The following is a 21,334-nucleotide window of genomic DNA, read 5'->3' as shown; positions in this document are numbered from 1 at the left end:
GTAGCTGCCCGCGCGGCACGGCACGGCCCGAGCCCGCGGCCCCCCTCGCTGCCTCCGGGGCGCGGCGGCCGGCTCTGCGCGCCCCGGCGCGGCGCTCGGACTCGAAGCCAGCCCCGGCTGCGGCCGCGCACAAAGGACCGCGGACGCCGGGCTCCGGGGACCGGCCGGGGGGGACGGACCACCGCGCCGCGCGCCCTCCACGCCTCCGCTTCCCCGGCGGCCGGAGCCCGAGCCCGAGCCCGCGCCGGCCCCGTCATATGACAGCGGCGACCCAGCGGCCGGCGAGAGCGCGTGCTGCCCACTCGCCTGCGCCACGGCCGCCGGCGCCGGGGGTGGCCCGCGCCGCGCCCCGCTGAGTGGTCGCCGGTCGCCGCCCCGCGCGCCCCTCGGGCTCCGGGCGCAGGAGCCGAGGGGAGACCCCCGCCCGCGCCGAGCCTAAGATGGCCACGCTGCTCCGCAAAATCGGGCTCATCCGCCTGCACAACCGGGACACCGAGGACCCCAAGCACCACCACAACAACCACCGCGCCGGCGGCGGCGGCGGCGGCCCGCAGAGCGCGGCGCTGCGCGGCAAGGGCGGCGCCAAGAGCGGCGGCCACAAGCCCCCGCAGCAGCCGCACCCGGCCGGGGGCGCGGGCGACGCCAGCCCCGGGCCCGGCAAGGGCAAAGGCAAGCGCGCGGCGGAGCTGGCCCCGCGCGACAAGGCGCCGCCGGCGGCGGCGGGGGCGGCGGGGGCGCCGGGCGCCGGGGGCCCCCGAGAGCGGGCGGCGGGCGCCAGGGCGGGGCCGGGCCCGGCGGCGGCGGCGGCGGCGGCGGCGGGCGGCAGCCTGGTGCCCGCGGCGCGCCAGCAGCACTGCGCGCAGGTGCGCAGCCGGCGCCTCATGAAGGAGCTGCGGGACATCGCGCGCCTCAGCGACCGCTTCATCTCCGTGGAGCTGGTGGACGAGAGCCTGTTCGACTGGAACGTGAAGCTGCACCAGGTGGACAAGGACTCGGTGCTGTGGCAGGACATGAAGGAGACCAACACCGAGTTCATTCTGCTCAACCTCACCTTCCCCGACAACTTCCCCTTCTCGCCGCCCTTCATGCGGGTGCTCAGCCCGCGCCTGGAGAACGGCTACGTGCTGGACGGCGGCGCCATCTGCATGGAGCTGCTCACGCCGCGCGGCTGGTCCAGCGCCTACACGGTGGAGGCCGTCATGCGCCAGTTCGCCGCCAGCCTGGTCAAGGGCCAGGTAAGCGGGCGGGCGGGAGGCTCGCGGGGCGCGCGGGGCGCCCTTGAAACCTGCCTCTTACGGGGAGACGTCCCCCGGGCGCCTCCGCTCGACTTGCCTGAGCGTTTTCTCCCTTGCCCGCTTTCCCATCCCGTCGCTCCGGTCTCCGCCTCTCCAGAATTCGGGTTCTCCCTCCCGCACACCCTCCTGTCTCTCCTCCTCCGTCCTTCTCGCTGATCGTCCCTCCCGATCTGCCTGTCCACCTCCGGTCCTCGCCTCAAACCTGCTGCCTCCATCCGCTCCTGCCTTTTTCCCCCTTGCCCCTCCACCATCTCCGCCTCCTCCCTCCCTCTCTGCCCCCTAATCCCCCTCTTTCCTCCCCTCCCGTCCCATCCCGCCCCCGCCCCCGCCCAGGTCTCCTCCGTGGCCTCCCCATCTCCTGTAGCCATAATCTCCCCGAAGGTGAAACTTTATATGGATCTCGTCATCTAAATGTCCAGCCCAGTTTATCGCCCCCTCACCCGCCACACACACAGAGGTTTTCCCCACCCCCGAATAGCTCAGGGATGCCCTGCGTGCGAGTTGGGGGTGGGGGGCGGGCGGGTTGTCTCTGCAGAGGGCCAGCTGCCTGCTGCCGAATCTGCTCGCTGGCCCTGCTTCGTCCTGATGGGCATCTAGTGCAAGGTGAAAATTCTGCTCTTGACAAATTTCACTGGAGAGGCAGAGGTGTGGTGTGAGTCGTTCTGTAAGTGACAGGCCAGACTCCCCCAGGAAACGCCTGGGACCTGCCTCTCACCAGGACCATCGGCTCCTGGGAGATCTAGCTCTCTCTCAGACCTATGAACTTCCTTCAGTTTCCTCATGCCCCCAGGGCTTAAATCCACCATCAGGGTTAAAGATTTTTGACGACTGAAATCAGGGGCAAGCTTGATGTCCGAGTCTTCTCGCCTCCTGCCCCAGATGGCAGCTTTACTGTAAAGAACCCCCAGAAAACCTGAGAACGGAGAATGAATGAACCTTCTGAAATCCCTTCCCCTAATCCCAGGGACGGGGGAGCCTGGTGGGCTGCCCTCTATGGGATCGCACAGAGTCGGACACGACTGAAACTACTTAGAAGCAGCAGCAGCAGCAGCAGCTGCAGGCAGAGGTGTGATGGTTTTTCTCTTCCCAAGCTATATGCTCTTGATCATGTTCAGGTTGGTTGATGTTTTCCTAAATCTCTATTGAGCATTGCTGCTACTGCTGCTGCTGCTGCTGCTAAGTCGCTTCAGTCGTGTCCAACTGTGCAACCCCCGAGACGGCAGCCCACCAGGCTCCCCCATCCCTGGGATTCTCCAGGCAAGAACACTGGAGTGGGTCTATTGAGCGTTACTTAAAAAAAAAAAAAGCATAGTTTTATGTGGGTGTGTTTTAGGTTTATGGAGAATCACTGTTTTGTTTAGGAGACCCCAAATGACCTCGATGTGCTCTTTCTACAGCCAGCATCTTAGAAGCCATCAGTCCCCTGTCACCTGCCTCTTCAGGATCTTTCACACTAATCAAATAATGCTTGTTCTGCCAATTTCACTAGAGGTGGAGCCCCTGGGATTCCACGCCAATTGCCTTGGCACTTAATTCTTGACTGAGGTCTGTTTTCACCAAGTAACTATCCTGCTAGTCCAGCTTTCCTGGGGTTTAGCTTCCGCTTGTTTCTCCAGTTTGAAACAGCATGAATGTGGCAGCTTTAGAAAGGCGAGGTTTAACGGTTTTACATCAGAAATTCACCCTGAAGCTTGTGATTTCGTGCTGGCTCTGATGTGATGGGAGCCTGCGATGGAATACAAGCCACGGGGGTCAGAGGGGGTCCCATTTATATTATCAGGATTCGTACAAATGATGGGGAAGACTTTTTCACAGCAATGCCATCTGTTGTTGGTATCAGAAAGCTCTGCTAATCAGAACTCTCTAGAACACTCTCTTACCATCTTTTATCCTTCATGGGGATGACTTTGAGGACATGGGGCAGAGGAATATCATTCTGCCTTATAATCATAGAATCATAGCATTTAGGTTTGGAAGCGATCCCAGAGGTCACATGGACCTCAGCATCATTTTAAAGATGCAGGAAAATAAAGATTTCAAATGACAAGTAAGGACTTTTTTCCCTAAGAAGAGATCTATCTTAGTAAGTTGTTAATAAATATTTGCCACGTTCACATCAGTGCTGTGAGTGATCGTTCTGTTGGTGCCTCGGCACTTCTATTAAATTGGGCAAGTCCTTCGGTATATATTTCTTTTCTCCGTACTCCAAATTGAGAATCTTCATACAGTTGGCAAGATAGAGACCTCATTGTTGCAAGTAATTATCAACATTTTTATTTATTAGTTTCAAAATCTCAGTTGAACTCAGCACCTCCCCCACCTAGCATATTGTGTTATACTTAGCCTGTTCTAAAGTCTAGCATGTGAAATATCTGAAAGGAAGAGGATTCAGAAATTTTTAAAAATACCAATTCATTTCCTTTGCACTTTTCCTGCTAACTTCAGCATCCAAAAGAGCCGTGTAGGGTACACACAAACTCCTCAACATGCAGTGTAAGTACCGGAGGAATGGTCGCCCACCAGTGTCTCAGGCTTCTCTGTGGGACAGGGTCCGGGTAGTTTGGGGGCCCTGTGTGTTAGGCGCCTTTCCTGCTTTTGTGAATTTCCTACCTACAGGTTGTTCATCGCACGTACCTTGGTTACCGAATTATTTCCATAGTTAGAGGTAATAAATATGCTTTGCGAAAGCAATCAAAATACCTGATGAGGTTTTCAAAGAGAACCAAGAATGCTACCAAACCAATAATTACTTTAAAAGGCAGAACGGTTCCATTCTAGTTACCTTCCCCTCTCTGTCGGCACTTTCTTTTTTAGGATTCATTTTTCTTACTGGACAAAGTTAGAAAAGTCTCCGTTTCCTCTTTCGCAACTGCTAAGCTTAACTTTCTGAATTGGGGATAGCCTAAAGTCGATTTTGTTTCTCTGCCTTTAGACATATCATAAAATACTTTTAGCAGAGCATAGCATAGTGAAGTCGCTTGTCGTGTCCGACTCTTTTCGACTCCATGGCCTGTAGCCTACCAGGCTCCTCTATCCTTGGGATTTTCCAAGCAAGAATACTGGAGTGGGTTTCCATTTCCTTCTCCAGGGGATCTTCCTGACCCAGGGATCGAACCTGGGTATCCTGCATTGTAGGCAGATGCTTTACCATCTGAGCCACCAGGGAAGACAAAATACTTTTAAGGGTCATATTGAGAAGAGATCGGTTTTCTTAATCAAATGGTCGCATAAAGAAGAGATCTGCTTCACCATTTTGTGTTGAGCATTAAATGTTTGGGTTTATCTTTGCGGTGTGACGGATCAGCCATTTCACGTTACCTGACTCTTGGAGGCCCCATGTTATCAACATCTCTGGTGTACTGCTTTAGGAATTTTGTCTGTTTTAAATTAACTTACCAAATATTTCTTCTGTATATATTCTGTGTAGAGATGGTGACGTACATACCTTGCCTGTTTATCACCAAATCTTCTTCTGACTCCAAAGAGACATTTAAGCTAACTCTTCGTTTGTGAAATTAAAAGAGAAATCGCCATGCCTTGGAGGGTCCTGCCCAGGCCATGCCCTGTGTGTACCGGGTCTCACTCCTGGAATAACTGATGATTCTACAGATGCCCTCTACTTGCACTTGTCTGAGCAGAAGGCTCCCCAAAGTGACTTGCTGTTGTTCAGTTGCTCAGTTGTGTCCGACTCTTTGTGACCCCATAGAATGCAGCACACCAGACTTCCCTGTCCTTCAGCATCTCCCAGAGCTTACTAAACCTCATGTCCATTGAGTCAGTGATGCCATCCAGCCGTCTCATCCTCTGTCATCCCTTTCTCCTCCTGCCCTCAATCTTTCCCAACATCAGGGTCTTTTCAAGCGAGTTGGCTCTTCACATCAAGTGGCCAAAGTATTGGAGCTTCAGCTTCAGCAGTATAGGAGTCATAGTGGCTTGAGGGTACATTAAGTTGGGGTTCTATTTTCAGATCAGTGTCCCTCCTGAGTGTCTCCTTTTTAATTAGTGAGATATCACCCTGGGCAGGGGAACCAGATGGTGCTTGAAAGAGAGTTTCTTATTCCTCCTCTGCCCCCTTGGTGCCAACCACAGGACTCAACCCAGCAGGAGGTCGATGCATTAGCAGCAGTGGCCCCTAGCATGTACTGTTGGCTCTGTCAAGCTCTGGGCAGCTGAGCATTAGGGCGATCAGCTTACCTGGCCCCGCTGTTCCAGTGGTCACTATACAGGTGAGGGAACCTTAGCTCCACGCCATCAGGGGAAGTGAATGCCGCTTCATGTGCTGATACCAGCAATGACTGTGAGGCTCTGAGCACCAGCCCACATTGGTGGTGGTTGTCCTTGATGGCAGAGTCACACGCAGGCCAGCTAGGACCCTGATTATCTCCAGCCGGTGGTTGGAGGTGACCTATGTGGTCATCATTTGTGTCCACAGAGGACAGGGACACAGTCAGCCATCAGCAGAAGAATTAAAACAGTCGGACTGAAACACCTTCAGTTCTCGGTGTTTGAACTAGAAGTAGGTAAGCGATTCTGGGACAGTTGAGTTTCCTGACAGCAATCGTTTCTGGAATTTTGGAACGCAGCAAAGTGGCAGGTGTCCAAGCTTGTGAACGTATGATGAAGGAGCAGCCCTGCAGATCAGCTTTGGTTGATGATAAAGTGCATCTCGGAGGTCAACTTTAGCGCTTCAAGGGTTCTGTGTCATAGGTGTTCCTGAGTCTGGCGCACACACACACACAGCCCATCTTCAGGATTTCTTCCAAAGTACTAGGCCTGGAAGTAGCTTTTTACTTATTACTGCACAATCTCCATGGCTTCCCAGGTGGCTCAGTGGTAAAGAACCTGTCTGCCAGTGCAGGAGTCTCGGGTTCAGTCTCTGGATGGGAAAGATCCCCTGGAGGAGGGCATGGCAGCCCACTCCAGTATTCTTGCCTGGGAAATCCCATGGATAGAGGAGCCTGGCGGGCTACAGTCCAGGGGGTCGCAAATGAGTCAAACACAACTCAGCGACTAGAAGCAAGCAAACGAAATCTCAAAAAGTAGCGAAGAACAGCCCTATGGGTTCCTAAAGTGTACTGGCGTCTGAGCTGTTGTAGTTCACACAACATTCTGAAAGCACTGTGTGGGTTTGCTAAGTCTCTGACCCAAAGTACCGCAGTCTGGGGCGCTCAAACAACAGGCATTTACTTCTCACCTTCTGGAGGCCAGAAGTCTGAGACCAAGGTGACAGCAGGCTTGGCTTCTTCTGAGGGGAGGAGGATGTTCTCAGGCCTCCTGCTCAGCTCGTAGACAGCCGTCTGCTCCCTGTGTCCCTGCGTGGCCTTCCTTCTGTCTCTGTGTCCTCACCTCCCCTTCTTGTAAGGACACTGGTCTTACTGGGTCAGTGAAAGGGAAAGTTGCCCAGTCGCATCCGGCTCTTTGAAACCCCATGGACTATACAGTCCCTGGAATTCTCCAGACCAGAATACTGGAATGGTTAGCCTTTCCCTTCTCCAAGGGATCTTCCCAACCCAGGGTTGAACCTAGGTCTCCTGCATTGCAGGCGGATTCTTTACCAGCTGAGCCACAAGGGAAGCCCAAGAATACTGGAGTGGGTAGCCTATCCCTTCTCCAGGGGATCTTCCTGACCCAGAAATTGAACCGGGGTCTCCTAGCATTGCAGGTGGATTCTTTACCAACTGAGCTATGAGGGAAGCCCTTGTGTTACTGGATCAGGGCCCACTCTAATGACCTCAGTTTGACATGATTACCTCTGCAAAGACCCTCCACACACCGATAGTTACCTTCTGAGGTACTTGGGGGTAGGACTCCATGCTGAGTTTCGGTGGGATCACCGCACAGCCCCATGAGGAGCCCAAACAGGAATTTCTTAACCAGTTCAACCTCTTTTCTCTCGAGGCTGTTGCTGGTTTGCAGAGTAACATAAATGAAGCCCACCTGTGTGCACACAGGACCGCACTCAGTGGGGTCAGCTTGGAACAGAGACCGTGGCCCCTTTAAAGGGAAGCTAGGAGAAGCGGGTGTGTAAACAATGACAGCAGGGGCGTGGGTCATGCCATGTGACTCAGCCAGGAGAGCAGATTCGGGGCGGGGGCGGGGGCTGTCTTATGAGTCACTCTGCCATTGTGTCCTGTGCCCTCGTGTAGGTGACAGAGGTCATCACCCATGCCGGATGACTCTGCGGCTGAGGTCTCCCTGTGCTCGATGGTTCGGAGGAAAAAATAGCTTGTTCCGCTATCAAGTAGGGCGGGCAGGAGGACACGGCCAGGCCTCTGCATCCTAAAATAGTCCCACGCCAACTTGGCGAGCTCCCACACGCCGGCTCCGCAGCAAGGCTGCTCATCCCGGGCTGACAGTGCAGTTCACAGCAGTAGTGACTCACTTTACCCGGAGTTGTAGCCTTTTCAGATCAGCACGTACAGAAGGAGGATGTACATGCCTTCGTGTTTACTTGTCTGATTTATACGAAACGGTGTAAAGGTTTATTTTCCTTTTTCAGGCTCAGGAGAGTTTAGGGGCTTTTCTTTGGACTTCAGTGGGACATGCCAAACCAACTAAGAAGTTGAAGTTTGTTTTAACCCAGAGCCCTGCCCTTTCTCATCCCCAGGAACAGGCATATGTGATGCAGGTTTAGAAGGAAAGCGGCCTCAGTGGTACCACTCTGGGGGCAGTAAAGGGACCAGACAAATGACTTTCATGTCCATTTAAAAGATAAAATTAAAAAAAAAAAATACAGCCTCTAATAGTGGGTTCTCTGAGCCACATTTCTTTTGAATCCTAGATTCTTACCGGGTAGCTAAGGTGGTGGGAAGGGCTTCACCAGGGGTTCAGTGGTAAAGAATCTGCCTGCCAATGCAGGAGCTGAAGGAGACACAGGTTCGATCCCTGGGTGGGGAAGATCCCCTGGAGGACGGCATGGCAACCCACTCCGGTATTCTTGCCTGGAGAATCCCATGGATGGAGGAGCCTGGCAAGCTACAGTCTATGGAGTTGCAAAGAGTCAAACTCGACTGAGGTGACTTTGCACACCCACGCATGCAAGAGAGTGGGGAGATGGGATGGGATAGGGGAGGGGTAACTCCTGTCCTCTCTGCTGGAGGTGGTCAGCCCTGGGTCCATTAGATGCTCTGGGAAGCCTTTGAATTATTCCAGTGCTCACATGTGTGCTCAGCCACTGAGTAGTGTCTGACTCTTCACAATCCCATGGACTGTAGCCCACCAGGCTCCTCCGTCCATGGGAATTCCCCAGGCAAGAATACTGGAGTGGGTTTCCATTTGCTCCTCCAGGGCATCTTCCCAACCCAGGGATCAAACCCATACCTCCTGCATTGGCAGGCAGATTCTTTACCACTGTGCCACTTGGGAAGCCCACATTATTCCAATGCCAGGTCCCCATCATCGAAGATTGAGATTTCTCATGGATAAGATCAGGCCCTAGTAGAGTCCTGTTGGAAAATCTACTTGATTGTAATGGATGACCAGGGCTGGACCAGAACTGCTCTTGTATTCCACATCCACCGTCTGTGGTCCCTCCTCCCACCAGCAAGCCCTGCTTGTGTAGAAGAGACCGTCACATGACCCAGGCCTGCCTCCCTGGACTAAGGAGTGGAAGCGCTGCAAAAAGGGAGCGTGAGTGTCAAAAGAGTCCTCACCTCAGATCAGACACAGCTCCAAGGGCTCAGGTGCAGGATCACCCAGAACTGTGGATAACTAGCTGGTTCATGCACTGTAGGCATTGCGTGCCCGCTCTGTGCCAGGCACACACTGGGCACACAGTGAATAAAATTTGTGGAAAGTGCTGGTCACCAAGAACTATCTGCTGCTGCTGCTGCTGCTGCTAAGTTGCTTTAGTCGTGTCCAACTCTGTGCGACCCCATAGATGGCAGCCCACCAGACTCCCCCGTCCCTGGGATTCTCCAGGCAAGAACACTGGAGTGGGCTGCCATTTCCTTCTCCAATGCATAAAAGTGAAAAGTGAAAGTGAAGTCGCTCAGTCATGTCCGACTCTTCGTGACCCCATGGACTGCAGCCTACCAGGCTCCTCCATCCATGGGATTTTCTAGGCAAGAGTACTGGAGTGGGGTGCCATCGCCTTCTCCGAAGAACTATCTAGTGATTGCTATTCAGTTGCTCCATCATGTCCGACTCTTGTTGACTGCAGCATGCCAGGCTTCCCTGTCCTTTACTATCTCCCAGAGTTTGGTCAAACTCATGTCCATTGAGAAGGAGGTGCTATCCAACCATCTCATCTTCTGCCACCCTCTTCTCCTCCTGCCCTCAATCTTTCCCAGCATCAGGGTGTTTTCCAATGTGTCGGCTCATTACTTCAGGTGGCCAAAGTATTGGAGTTTCAGCTTCAGCATCAGTCCTTCCAATCAATATTCAGGGTTGATTTCCTTTAGGATTGACTGGTTTGATCTCTTTGCTGTCCAAGCGACTCTCAAGAGTCTTCTCCAGCACCACAGTTTAAAAGCATCACATCTTCAGTGCTGAACCTTTTGTAAGGTCCTACTCTCATGTCTGTACATGACTACTGGAAAAACTGTAGCTTTGACTACATGGGCCTTTGTCAGCAAAGAGATGATTAGTAGGGATGATGCGAAACCCCCTCACATGTGTCTATGATATGTCCAGCAGTCCTGCAGTTACTGCTTGCTTAGTATTTAGAAAAGGCCTGTTCACTGGTGTGTACAGACTGGACACCTGGCCATGGCCTGCGTGTGCATTGGGGACTTATGAGAGGCAGGGTTCTGGGGTCAGCAGGGTTTTCCAAGCTTCTGCGTAACTATCCCAGCAGGAACGCTCATTGCAGGTACCTGATTGTAACACTGAGGGTTAGCCTGCTTTTCTGAGTTTTGTTTCACTGCTCAGTTCGGTTCAGTCACTCAGTCGTGTCCAACTCTTTGTGACCCCATGGACTGCAGCATGCCAGGCTTCCCTGTCCATCACCAACTCCCAGAGCTTGCTCAAACTCATGTCTGTCAGATCCATGGTGCCATCCAACCATCTCATCCTCCTCTGTTGCCCCCTTCTCCTCCTGCCCTCCATCTTTCTCAATCAGGGTCTTTTCCAGTGAGTCAGTTTTTTGCATCAGGTGGCCAAAGTATTGGAGTTTCAGCTTCAGCATCAGTCCTTCCAGTGAATATTCAGGACTGCTTTCCTTTAGGATGGACTGGACAAAGGACCCCAGATGGAGAGCGTCAGGGGAATAAACAGAATTGGGACCGACCAGGTGGCGTTGGTTAGGAGAGGAGGGCCGGGTGGGGCCTGGGAGAGGGAGGAAGTGGCCACAAGGTGCCGCTGCCCACCTGGCGGGTCTGGGGTGGTCTACCTCCCCCTCCCAACCTGGCTTCTCCTCGCCCCACCGTCTCCCTACAGGCGTGTCATCCCCGCTTGGCTTCCTGTGGTGCCCCGTCCAGCTGCTCCATCCCCTTCCGTCCTCCCTGCTGGCGTTGCTCTGGTTCCTCTAAACCCTCACCTGGCCTTCTCACGCCCTTGGTCATGACCATTATAGAATACATCCAAACCCCCAATCAGCACCCACCCGGGGTGTGGCTCTTCCCACCAGGGCCCCCCGGGAGGTCCCTCTCCCACCAGCCCCACCCTCTCAGGGCACACCGTAGGTCTCCCCCTTTGCTGAGCTCACAGGCCCACCCCGATCTGGAAAGCTCCCCCGTTCATCAGTTGAGCCCCTTCCATCCTCCAAAACCCTGCCGAGATGCCTTAGCTCCCGAGGAAGACTCCTCCATGACTCCTCCAGTAACTCGAGGGCTCTGTTCTCTAATACCTCCGCGTGGTCTGGACAATGTTGATTTCTATGCTGATCCTGCTAGACTGCATTACCTTTCTGCAGCTCTGTTTCACGTTCCCCTCACCCAATACTCAGCATATCATATGTGCTGAACAAATGTGTCCATTACCAATTTGCTCAACTGAGCACACACCCCATCCCCTCCACTCATAGCTATTTGAAATACAGTAAGGCTGTGAATTTGCCAGGTGCTTCCTGTGGGCCGGCTGCTGTGCAAATGCTTTAGTGGGTCATTTGATTAAATCTTTCCAACAGCCTATGGGGTAGGTGCTGTTGTTAGCCCCTTCTTACAGAGGGGGAAACTGAGGCTCATTGAGGTTGAATCTGTGCCCGAGGCAGATGGCTAGTAAAAGGGCAGAGCTGAGATGTCACCAGGCAGTCTGTCAGAGCCACCTGGTTCCTGTGGGCTGTCACATTGGCAGGTGGCACCCCCCCCCCGCAACCCTGACCAGGTAGCACGTGCAGCTTGGTCATTCTCATGGGTCCCCACGCTCCTCAGGGATAGCTTTGTAAGGGTAACATGCTTGATTTTGCTACAACTCAGAATTAATACACAAGGGGTGGGACTTGATGTAGCCATCAAATCTAATCTAAAATTCTGTAGTTTATGGTACAGAATTTTCCACAAACTTAAACAACTGTATTGGCCCAAATTCAACAGTCAGCAGCTTGTATCTATTATGTCAAATGGAAGAAAGTTTTAATTCTTTCAAAGTATAGGAGAAAGAGAATTATTGCTTCATTATTTCTTCTATACACAAAAAGGAAAGACATTTTAAAGATCCTGAAGATAACTGGAGAAAGAAATGCTTTCTGAAGGTAATGGTTACATTGGTGAAGCCACACAGGTTGAAGAAATTACTACTTTAAAAATAGTTTCTGTAAAATAATAATTCTCCATCACAATATTTAGCAAGTATCCCCAAGATTTTTTATTATTATTATTAAGAGTTCTTGATGAGAGAAGGAAATCCTATATTTTAGTGGATCAGATTACATTTTAAAAGTGAATTCAGCTCACTTGAGAATTGAAGGAGAAATTTCCCAGAAAAATATTGTTAAGGAGGTACTTGCCATTTTTTGATGGTGAAAATCAGACATTTCCAAACATCAGAATATGAAATTACAAAATGTTATTATATGGTATTATAATAAAAATCAGCTATTCTTGTTTTGCAAAATTGGTCGTTTTGTGCACACACACACACACACACGCGCGCACACACACAACAATTGCTTTTCCTTACCAATACATATGAATGAGAGTGATTTTGACTGTCAGGCTGGGAGCCGGTTTTGCTTCCCAAGAGACCCCAGCTAGGTATTGCGTGTAACTGTACAAAGTAAGCTTTCACTACAGCGAGGATTAACCTGTGTCGGTCTTCCACGATTGGAGGCACACCCTACCCTGCTCTGCTCCCCTGCCAGCGGAAATAACATGAAGGAAACTTGAAACTGAATTTGTTACAAGCTTAAATTAATTGTAACAAGGTGACATGCGCTTTTACAATGTAACTTTTAAAAGTCATCCGAATACTAAATGAATCATGATTTCTTTAATCTCAGTTTGTACAAGAGGACTAAGTCTCAGGGAAGCGTCCTCTGTAGGTCACGTGTGAGGGGACACACTCCCCTGAGGTTGGAGCCCCTCCAGCTTGGCCTGGGGAAGGCTGCTGCTGCTAAGTTACTTCAGTTGTGTCCGACTCTGTGCGACCCCAGAGACGGCAGCCCACCAGGCTCCCCCGTCCCTGGGATTCTCCAGGCAAGAACACTGGAGTGGGTTGCCATTTCCTTCTCCAATGCATGCAAGTGAAAAGTGAAAGTGAAGTCGCTCAGTCGTGTCTGACTCTTAGCGACCCCATGGACTGCAGCCCACCAGGCTTCTCCGTCCATGGGATTTTCCACGCAAGAGTACTGGAGGGGGTGCCATTGCCTTCTCCAGCAGAGCCCCGAAAATATGCGGGTTAGGGTCCTCAGGAAGCCCTCACCCGGTGAACGCCTGACGCTAACACAGAGGAGCTCCCGTAGCGGCCCTTGTGGCCCCTCCCCTCACAGAACCGCTTGTTTTTCCCTTGATCACTTTTATACTGCGTATTAGGAAATACTGTAATCTTAGCCCGTAAAAGACAAAGTTTTTCTATAAGGACCAACTGGTAAAATTACATTAAGCGTAAAGGAAATTATTTTAATTCATAACTAAAACTAATCTAATAAAAAGTGACTTTGAACCCTACTGGATTGAATTACAGTGATTTTTGTTTCTGTAATTTTATTTAAAAGATCCTGGCATCCGCCTTTTCATAGACAAGAGAGATGGATGCCTTTTGGTTATTCTTGCAGATCAGAGAAGGAACCAGAGGCCCCAGGAGCCCCTTCCTACAACCTCAGATCCCACAAGGCCACCCTGAGCATCTGTGGACATCTGGAGACCCCTCCTCAGAACAATGCATCAAATGCACAAAATAAAATTCACAGGAAAACAGTCCAACTTAGGAATATAGTTATCACCTTTTTAAAATGATGAACTAAAACGTGAAGTTAAAAAGCACGACTTTATTGACACATTTAGTATCAAGACCTAGTTAGTGGGGTCCAGTGGCTAAGACTCCATGCTCCCAATGCAGGGGCCCAAGTTCCATCCCTGGTCAGGGAGCTAGATTCCACAGCCAAATAAATAAAAATAAATATTAAAAAGAAATCTATTTACTGTCCTAACTGGACATAGAAAGAAACTGATGACATTTAAAGCTATCCACAACTGTTGCGTGAGTTTTAAATGTCTGGGATTTCTCTTGGTAACAAAATGAAAGCAATGCTAAATCTGCTCTGCTCTGTTACTTCCAAGCACAACTAAATGAAGTGCTGAACTGCAGTTAGGAGTTAATGAAAATAAAGACAGCTTTTGCATCTAAGCTTATGTTCCCTTGAGGATTCGTGGCCCCTGGAGCCCATGGCTCTAGGTGTTGAGAGCTGTCTTGGGAAAGAACTTAAGTCTTACCACACAGCTCATGGCCAGGACCTCTGGGGATGAGGTTCAGGACCCCAGCATGTAGCTCAGTCATGGTCTTGTTGGGTGGACTTGGGATAAAGCCATGGACCTCACGCAGGGGCTGGCTGCACCCCAACCCCTCTTCCCAAGCCTGCTTCCCACCTGAGCCTCAGTTGCCTCACCTGAAAATGACCCCACGTCACAGGTGTATTATGATGCTCAAAGGAAATGATGGCCGCAGGTGCCTTGCATACAGGAGGTGGTCAATAGATGCTTCTTCTTATAAAAGTAGAATTTTATTGAAATAAACACATAAAAAAAGTACAACCAACGATCCAGAAGTGGTTTCCCATCAATATCCATCACAGGAAGCAATCTGCTTTCATGAGTATTAGTATTTCTGAGTGATACTGACATTCAGTTGGTTCGATTTTTTTTTTCTTTATTTGATCAGAGTTTTATAATATTCACAAAAATCACAGTGCAGCCCCCTCTTTGCTCTCTCAGAACTGTCACCTACCCTTGTGGACTCTTGTCATCACCTGCTGACTCTCCATCATCAAGTCATTTTATATTGTTAAGAGTTGATTTCTAATACAAACCATGATTGTGTTATCCAAGCACAGGTTTGAGAGCTTTTTCAGCTTTACAGCCTTGCTCTCCAAGAACCCTCTTTGTTAGCAGTATCTTTAGATTACCTTAATTTCTGCTGCTGCTGTTAGAAAATCACATTGAAGAATATAATTATTTCACACATTTATCTTCTCTCAATCACATCTTGGTTGAGATGCTTTCTTTATTACAGAATTTGAAGTCCACATGAAAACTTTGGGGCTTCCATTTTGTTTCAAGATGAAAAGCTGAGTCAGAAATCAAATTTTAAATGTTTTCAAATGCCGTGGTTTCCAGTAGTTATCACAGGTCACACAGAATGAACACAAATTGCCTCAGTACAACTGAAAGAGAGTTTCACTTAGTGGTTCTTTGCCTGACTGATAACCTTTAGAGAAAGTCTTTTCTTTCCTTTTTTTTTTTAGAGTGTATATACATGTATATTTGTGTATATATATATTTACTTATATATATATGAATAAGTATACATAGGTATTTATGTATACACACACACACACACACACACATGTGTATACATCCTTGTCCCTCATTGGCTATTATAAAATATTGATTGTAGTTCTCTGTGCTATACGTTAGATCCCTGTTTTTTATCTGTTTTATATGTTGTAGCGGTATGTATGCTAATCCCAAACTCAAGGAAAAGTCTTTCTTTAATGAAATTCATAAGAAGTATAGTTGAAATGTTCAACCCACCTATGTATACAATATATTACAATAATTGGAAGATAATCAACATCAAACACCAATCTTCTCTTATTGCTTGGTCAGCTAAGGCTCTGAGCATTGGCCTGGAAACTGGGCTAAGGCGTCCTGCATTTGACAAAAGAGTGACTAGATGTCTTCGGGGTTTTTTCCAGCTCTTAAGACTCCGATGAATGGAGCCAGCATTCTCAGGAGGAGAGGGAATAGTGTATGGTTCGTTGGTCCTCCAGGATGTTTGTGTTGTTTCTGTTGTACTCCCACTGATTTCCCGCAAGGTTAGCAATACTGAAATCTGAAATTCAACCTCTGAGATCACCAGAGACATGAAGCCCCCTCCCATCCCCAGGGGCTCTCAGCTTGCAGGGTGCATCAGTCTAAGAAGCTGCTTCGTGGAAGTAGATTCTGTAACAACATCTAAATCACTGTGTGGGCCTGGGTGGTGTTGCCATAACTACCCCTGTAGGTTGGTAATGTTTTCAGCACTGTAGTCAGCAAATAGAAACGGTTCTACCCAGCACTGCTCAGAACACTGTAGTCAGCAAATAGAAACGGTTCTACCCAGCACTGCTCAGACTGTTTATTTCACAGGCATTTATGTCTCTTTTCCCCTCCTGTAAACTCATTATTTGGCTGTCATTGAACCTTCTGGTTGAGATCATTTAGTTGCCCTACCCTAAGAAAGGCTTCGCAGATGGCGTTAATGGTAAAGAACCCGCCTGCCAATGCAGGAGGTGTAAGAGATGAGGGTTCAGTCCCTGGGTTGGGAAGATCCTGGAGGAGGAAATGGGAACCCACTCCAGGATTCTTTCCTGGAGAATCCCATGGATAGAGGAGCCTGGTGGGCTACAGTCCATAGGGTCACAAGGAATTGGACATGACTGAAGCAATTTAGCACACACCCCAAGAAAAAATATCAATAGCCCTCAATCTGCAGCTTGGCCCCAACCATGTACCACTTAGAAGTCTCAGAGGACAGCTGATCACCCCATTCAGATGAGGAGGCTCCTAGCAGCTGTTGGTCAACCCCTGACTTGATTGCCCTTGGGGCTAAGATGCCTCACAAGAACAGACGACCATTGTTTAACCTTTTCGGGGTGTTTGAAGAGGGATAGATGGTCTCATGCCATCTCTGTGGCCAGGAGAAACCCAAGGTCTTCAGAGCTGGATCTTGATCACTGCCCAACCCAGAAAGACACCCACAGCCCAGAACTCTAAGCTCAAATCTGGAAGGAAGTGTAGGAAGGATGCAGCCAATGGCAGGAGGTGAGAGCCACAGGTCTGCGTGGAGGAAGGAGTGAGCATGCTGGCCAGCAGGGCTCTCTGATAGACGTGGACAAGCCAGATCGTGGAGGAAGGAGTGAGCATGCTGGCCAGCAGGGGCTCTGATAGAAGTGGACAAGCCAGATTGTGGAGGAAGGAGTGAGCATGCTGGCCAGCAGGGGCTCTCTGATAGACATGGACAAGCCAGATCCCCACCTCGGAGCAGTGCTTGCATTCAGCATTGCTGCTGACAGAGCACTTCTCCTGCGGCTTCCTGGGGATCCAAGATGAGAGGAAGGCCAGCCTGAGGAGCAGGGCAGACTAGCAGACCCAAGGGTACAGTAAGTGCCTGTTTTATTGAGCTCCCAAGGGCAATGTCATTGAACCAGACCATTACTCCTCAAGTGGGGACTAGGAGCTTAGTGATAATTTCCAAGAGGGATTTTCTCTCCCTATTGTCTCATTCTGTAGCATCATTAAGTAGGTGTTGTCAAATATTCAAGTTTGAGGGCTACTAATTAGAAAGATCACTTCTTAACAAATAGGTGGGGGAAAAGTGGAAACAGTGACAGATTTTATTTTCTTGGGCTCCGAAATCATTATAGTCTGTGACTGCAGCCATGCAATTAAAACACACTTGCTTCTTGGCCAAAAAGCTATGACAAACCTAAACAATGTATTAAAAAGCAGAGGCATCATTTTCCCTACAAAGGTCCATGTAGTCAACGCTATGGGTTTTCCAGTAGTCATATCCAGATATTAGTTGGACCATAAAGAAAGCTGAGCACCAAAGAATTGATGCTTTTGACCTGTGGTGCTGGAGAAGACTCTTGAGAGTCCCTTGGACTGCAAGGAGATCAAACCAGTCGATCCTAAAGGAAATTAACCCTGAATATTCACTGGAAGGACTGATGCTGATGCTGAAGCTGAAGCTCCAATCCTTTGGCCACCTGATGCAAGGAGCTGACTCATTGGAAGTGACCCTGATGCTGGGAAAGATTGAGGGCAGGAGGAGAAGTGGACGACAGAGGATGAGATGGTTGGATGGCATCACCGACTCAATGAACATGAGTTTGAGAAAGTTCTGGGAGACAGTGGAGGACAGGGAAGCCTGGTGTGCTGCAGTCCACGGGGTTGCAAAGAGTCAGACACAACTTAGTGACTGAACAAAAACAATAACAATTAGGAAGAAGACAGTCTGCCAGGAAGGGCTGGACAGAATGAACTTGTTACAGGACTCCTCGAGGTAAAAGAGCACCCTACTAGTGTGCATTCAGGACAGAAGGAGCCTTGTCCAGAATTCCTGTGGAGCAATCCCCAGAGTCAATGGAAACTTCCATTCTGTGCCATTGAATTCAGTCGACCCAAAAAGTTAAAGGAAAATTTAAGATTTTTGCCACAAGGAAACACTTCTGACATGTCAGCTTTCTAAACCTATGGTGAATTTCATAATTTGTTTGGTCTTCAGAAGAACAATGCAGTGTTATTAACTAGTCTTACAAGTCAAGCATAGTTTGAGTGATAGAATTTTTCATCTTACAAGTCAAGCGTAGTTTGAGTGACAGAATTTTTCATAAGTCATCTTTCAGAAGTGTGAATGTCTAAATCACCCATTTATTTGCTCCTCAGTATTTCCCTTTCTTTTTCATGTTATTTTCTCTACATAATTACAGTGAATATTGGTGTATTGTACCCAATCTTCATTTTCCCCATTTCCTGCCAGTCTCATTTATCCCACTACTCTCTGCCAGGCTTTTAAGTCAGTTCAGTTCAGTTCAGTCACTTAGTCATGTCCGACCCCATGAATCTCAGCACTCCAGGTCTCCCTGTCCATCACCAACTCCCAGAGTTCACCCAAACTCATGTGCATCGAGTCGGTGATGCCATCCAGCCATCTCATCCTCTGTCGTCCCCTTCTCCTCCTGCCCCCAATCCCTCCCAGCATCAGGGTCTTTTCCAATGAGTCAACTCTTCACATCAGGTGGCCAAAGTACTGGAGTTTCAGCTTCAGCATCAGTCCTTCCAATGAACATCCAGGACTGGTCTCCTTTAGGATGGACTGGCTGGACCTCCTTGCAGTCCAAGGAACTTGCAAGAGTCTTCTCCAGCACCACAGTTCAAAAGTATCAATTCTTTGGTGCTCAGCTTTCTTCACAGTCCAACTCTCAGATCCATACATGACTACAGGAAAAACCATAGCCTTGACTAGACGGACCTTTGTTGGCAAAGTAATGTCTCTGCTTTTGAATATGCTATCTAGGTTGGTCATAACTTTCCTTCCAAGGAGTAAGCATCTTTTAATTTCATGGCTGTAATCACCATATGCAGTGATTTTGGAGCCCCCAAAAATAAAGTCTGACACTGTTTCCACTGTTTCCCCATCTATTTCCCATGAAGTGATGGAACCAGATGCCATGATCTTTGTTTTCTGAATGTTGAGCTTTAAGCCAACTTTTTCACTCTCCACTTTCACTTTCATCAAGAGGCTTTTGAGTTCCTCTTCACTTTCTGCCATAAGGGTGGTGTCATCTGCATATCTGAGGTTATTGATGTTTCTCCCTGAAATCTTTTTTTTTTTTTTTTGTTACCATCTTTCTAAATTCCATATATATGCGTTAGTATACTGTATTTATGTTTTTCCTTCTGGCTTACTTCACTCTGTATAATAGGCTCCAGTTTCATCCACCTCATTAGAACTGATTCAAATGTATTCTTTTTAATGGCTGAGTAATACTCCATTGTGTATATGTACCACAGCTTTCTTATCCATTCATCTGCTGATGGGCATCTAGGTTGCTTCCATGTCCTGGCTATTATAAACAGTGCTGCGATGAACATTGGGGTACACGTGTCTCTTTCCCTTCTGGTTTCCTCGGTGTGTATGCCCAGCAGTGGGATTGCTGGATCATAAGGCAGTTCTATTTCCAGTTTTTTAAGGAATCTCCACACTGTTCTCCATAGTGGCTGTACTAGTTTGCATTCCCACCAACAGTGGAAGAGGGTTCCCTTTTCTCCACACCCTCTCCAGCATTTATTATTTGTAGACTTTTGGATCGCAGCCATTCTGACTGGTGTGAAATGGTACCTCATAGTGGTTTTGATTTGCATTTCTCTGATAAAGAGTGATGTTGAGCATCTTTTCAAGTGTTTGTTAGCCATCTGTATGTCTTCTTTGGAGAAATGTCTATTTAGATCTTTGGCCCATTTTTTGATTGGGTCATTTATTTTTCTGGAGTTGAGCTGTAGGAGTTGCTTGTATATTTTTGAGATTAGTTGTTTGTCGGTTGCTTCATATGCTATTATTTTCTCCCATTCTGAAGGCTGTCTTTTCACCTTGCTAATAGTTTCCTTTGATGTGCAGAAGCTTTTAAGTTTAATTAGGTCCCATTTGTTTATTTTTGCTTTTATTTCCAATATTCTGGGAGGTGGGTCATAGAGGATCCTGCTGTGATGTATGTCAGAGAGTGTTTTGCCTATGTTCTCCTCTAGGAGTTTTATAGTTTCTGGTCTTATGTTGAGATCTTTAATCCATTTTGAGTTTATTTTTGTGTATGGTGTTAGAAAGTGTTCTAGTTTCATTCTTTTACAAGTGGTTGACCAGATTTCCCAGCACCACTTGTTAAAGAGATTGTCTTTAATCCACTGTATATTCTTGCCTCTCCCTGAAATCTTGATTCCAGCTTGTGCTTCTTCCAGCCCAGCATTTCTCATGATGTACTCTGCATATAAGTTAAATAAGCAGGGTGACAATATACAGCCTTGACGTACTCCTTTTCCTATTTGGAACCAGTCTGTTGCTCCATGTCCAGTTCCAACTGTTGCTTCCTGACCTGCATATAGGTTTCTCAAGAGGCAGGTCAGGTGGTCTGGTATTCCCATGTCTTTCAGAATTTCCCACAGTTTATTGTGATCCACACAGTCAAAGGCTTTGGCATAGGCAATAAAGCAGAAATAGTTGTTTTTCTGGAACTCTCTTGCTTTTTCCATGATCCAGCAGATGTTGGCAATTTGATCTCTGATTCCTCTGCCTTTTCTAAAACCAGCTTGAACATCTGGAATTTCACAGTTCATATATTGCTGAAGCCTAGCTTGGAGAATTTTGAGCATTACTTAACTAGCATGTGAGATGAGTGCAATTGTGTGGTAGTTTGAGCATTCTTTGGCATTGCCTTTCTTTGGGATTGGAATGAAAACTGACCTTTTCCAGTCCTGTGGCCACTGCTGAGTTTTCCAAATTTGCTGGCATAATGAGTGCAGCACTTTCACAGCGTCATCTTTCAGAATTTGAAATAGCTCAACTGGAATTCCATCACCTCCACTAGCTTTGTTCATAGTGATGCTTTTAAGTCAGTAAGTCACAATATTTACAGAGAGGTAGCATATTAGAAGGAAAAGGCAATGGCACCCCACTCCAGTACTCTTGCCTGGAAAACCCCATGGACTGAGGAGCCTGGAAGGCTGCAGTCCATGGGGTCGCTAAGAGTTGGACGCGACTGAGTGACTTCACTTTCACTTTTCACTTTCATGCATTGGAGAAGGAAATGGCAACCCACTCCAGTGTTCTTGCCTGGAGAATCCCAGGGATGGGGGAGCCTGGTGGGCTGCCATCTATGGGGTCGCACAGAGTTGGACACGACTGAAGTG

General features: G+C 48.7%; 1 protein-coding gene across 1 annotated transcript in view; it reads left to right on the top strand.

The window, feature by feature from the left end:
• The first annotated feature begins 350 nt into the window (after positions 1-350).
• The window catches only part of UBE2QL1 (ubiquitin conjugating enzyme E2 Q family like 1), a 59,390-nt gene continuing 38,406 nt past the window's right edge, over positions 351-21,334 (top strand). Inside the window, exon 1 of the mRNA XM_061393898.1 lies at positions 351-1,235. Within this exon, the coding sequence (XP_061249882.1) occupies positions 441-1,235 (795 nt within the window). The 5' untranslated portion in view covers positions 351-440. The remainder of the gene's footprint in view (positions 1,236-21,334) is intronic.

Source organism: Bos javanicus, chromosome 20 (assembly GCF_032452875.1).
Source record: "Bos javanicus breed banteng chromosome 20, ARS-OSU_banteng_1.0, whole genome shotgun sequence".
NCBI lineage: Eukaryota > Metazoa > Chordata > Mammalia > Artiodactyla > Bovidae > Bos > Bos javanicus.
The sequence above is the reverse complement of the archived record's forward strand: the minus strand, read 5'-3'. Positions and strand labels throughout refer to the sequence as shown.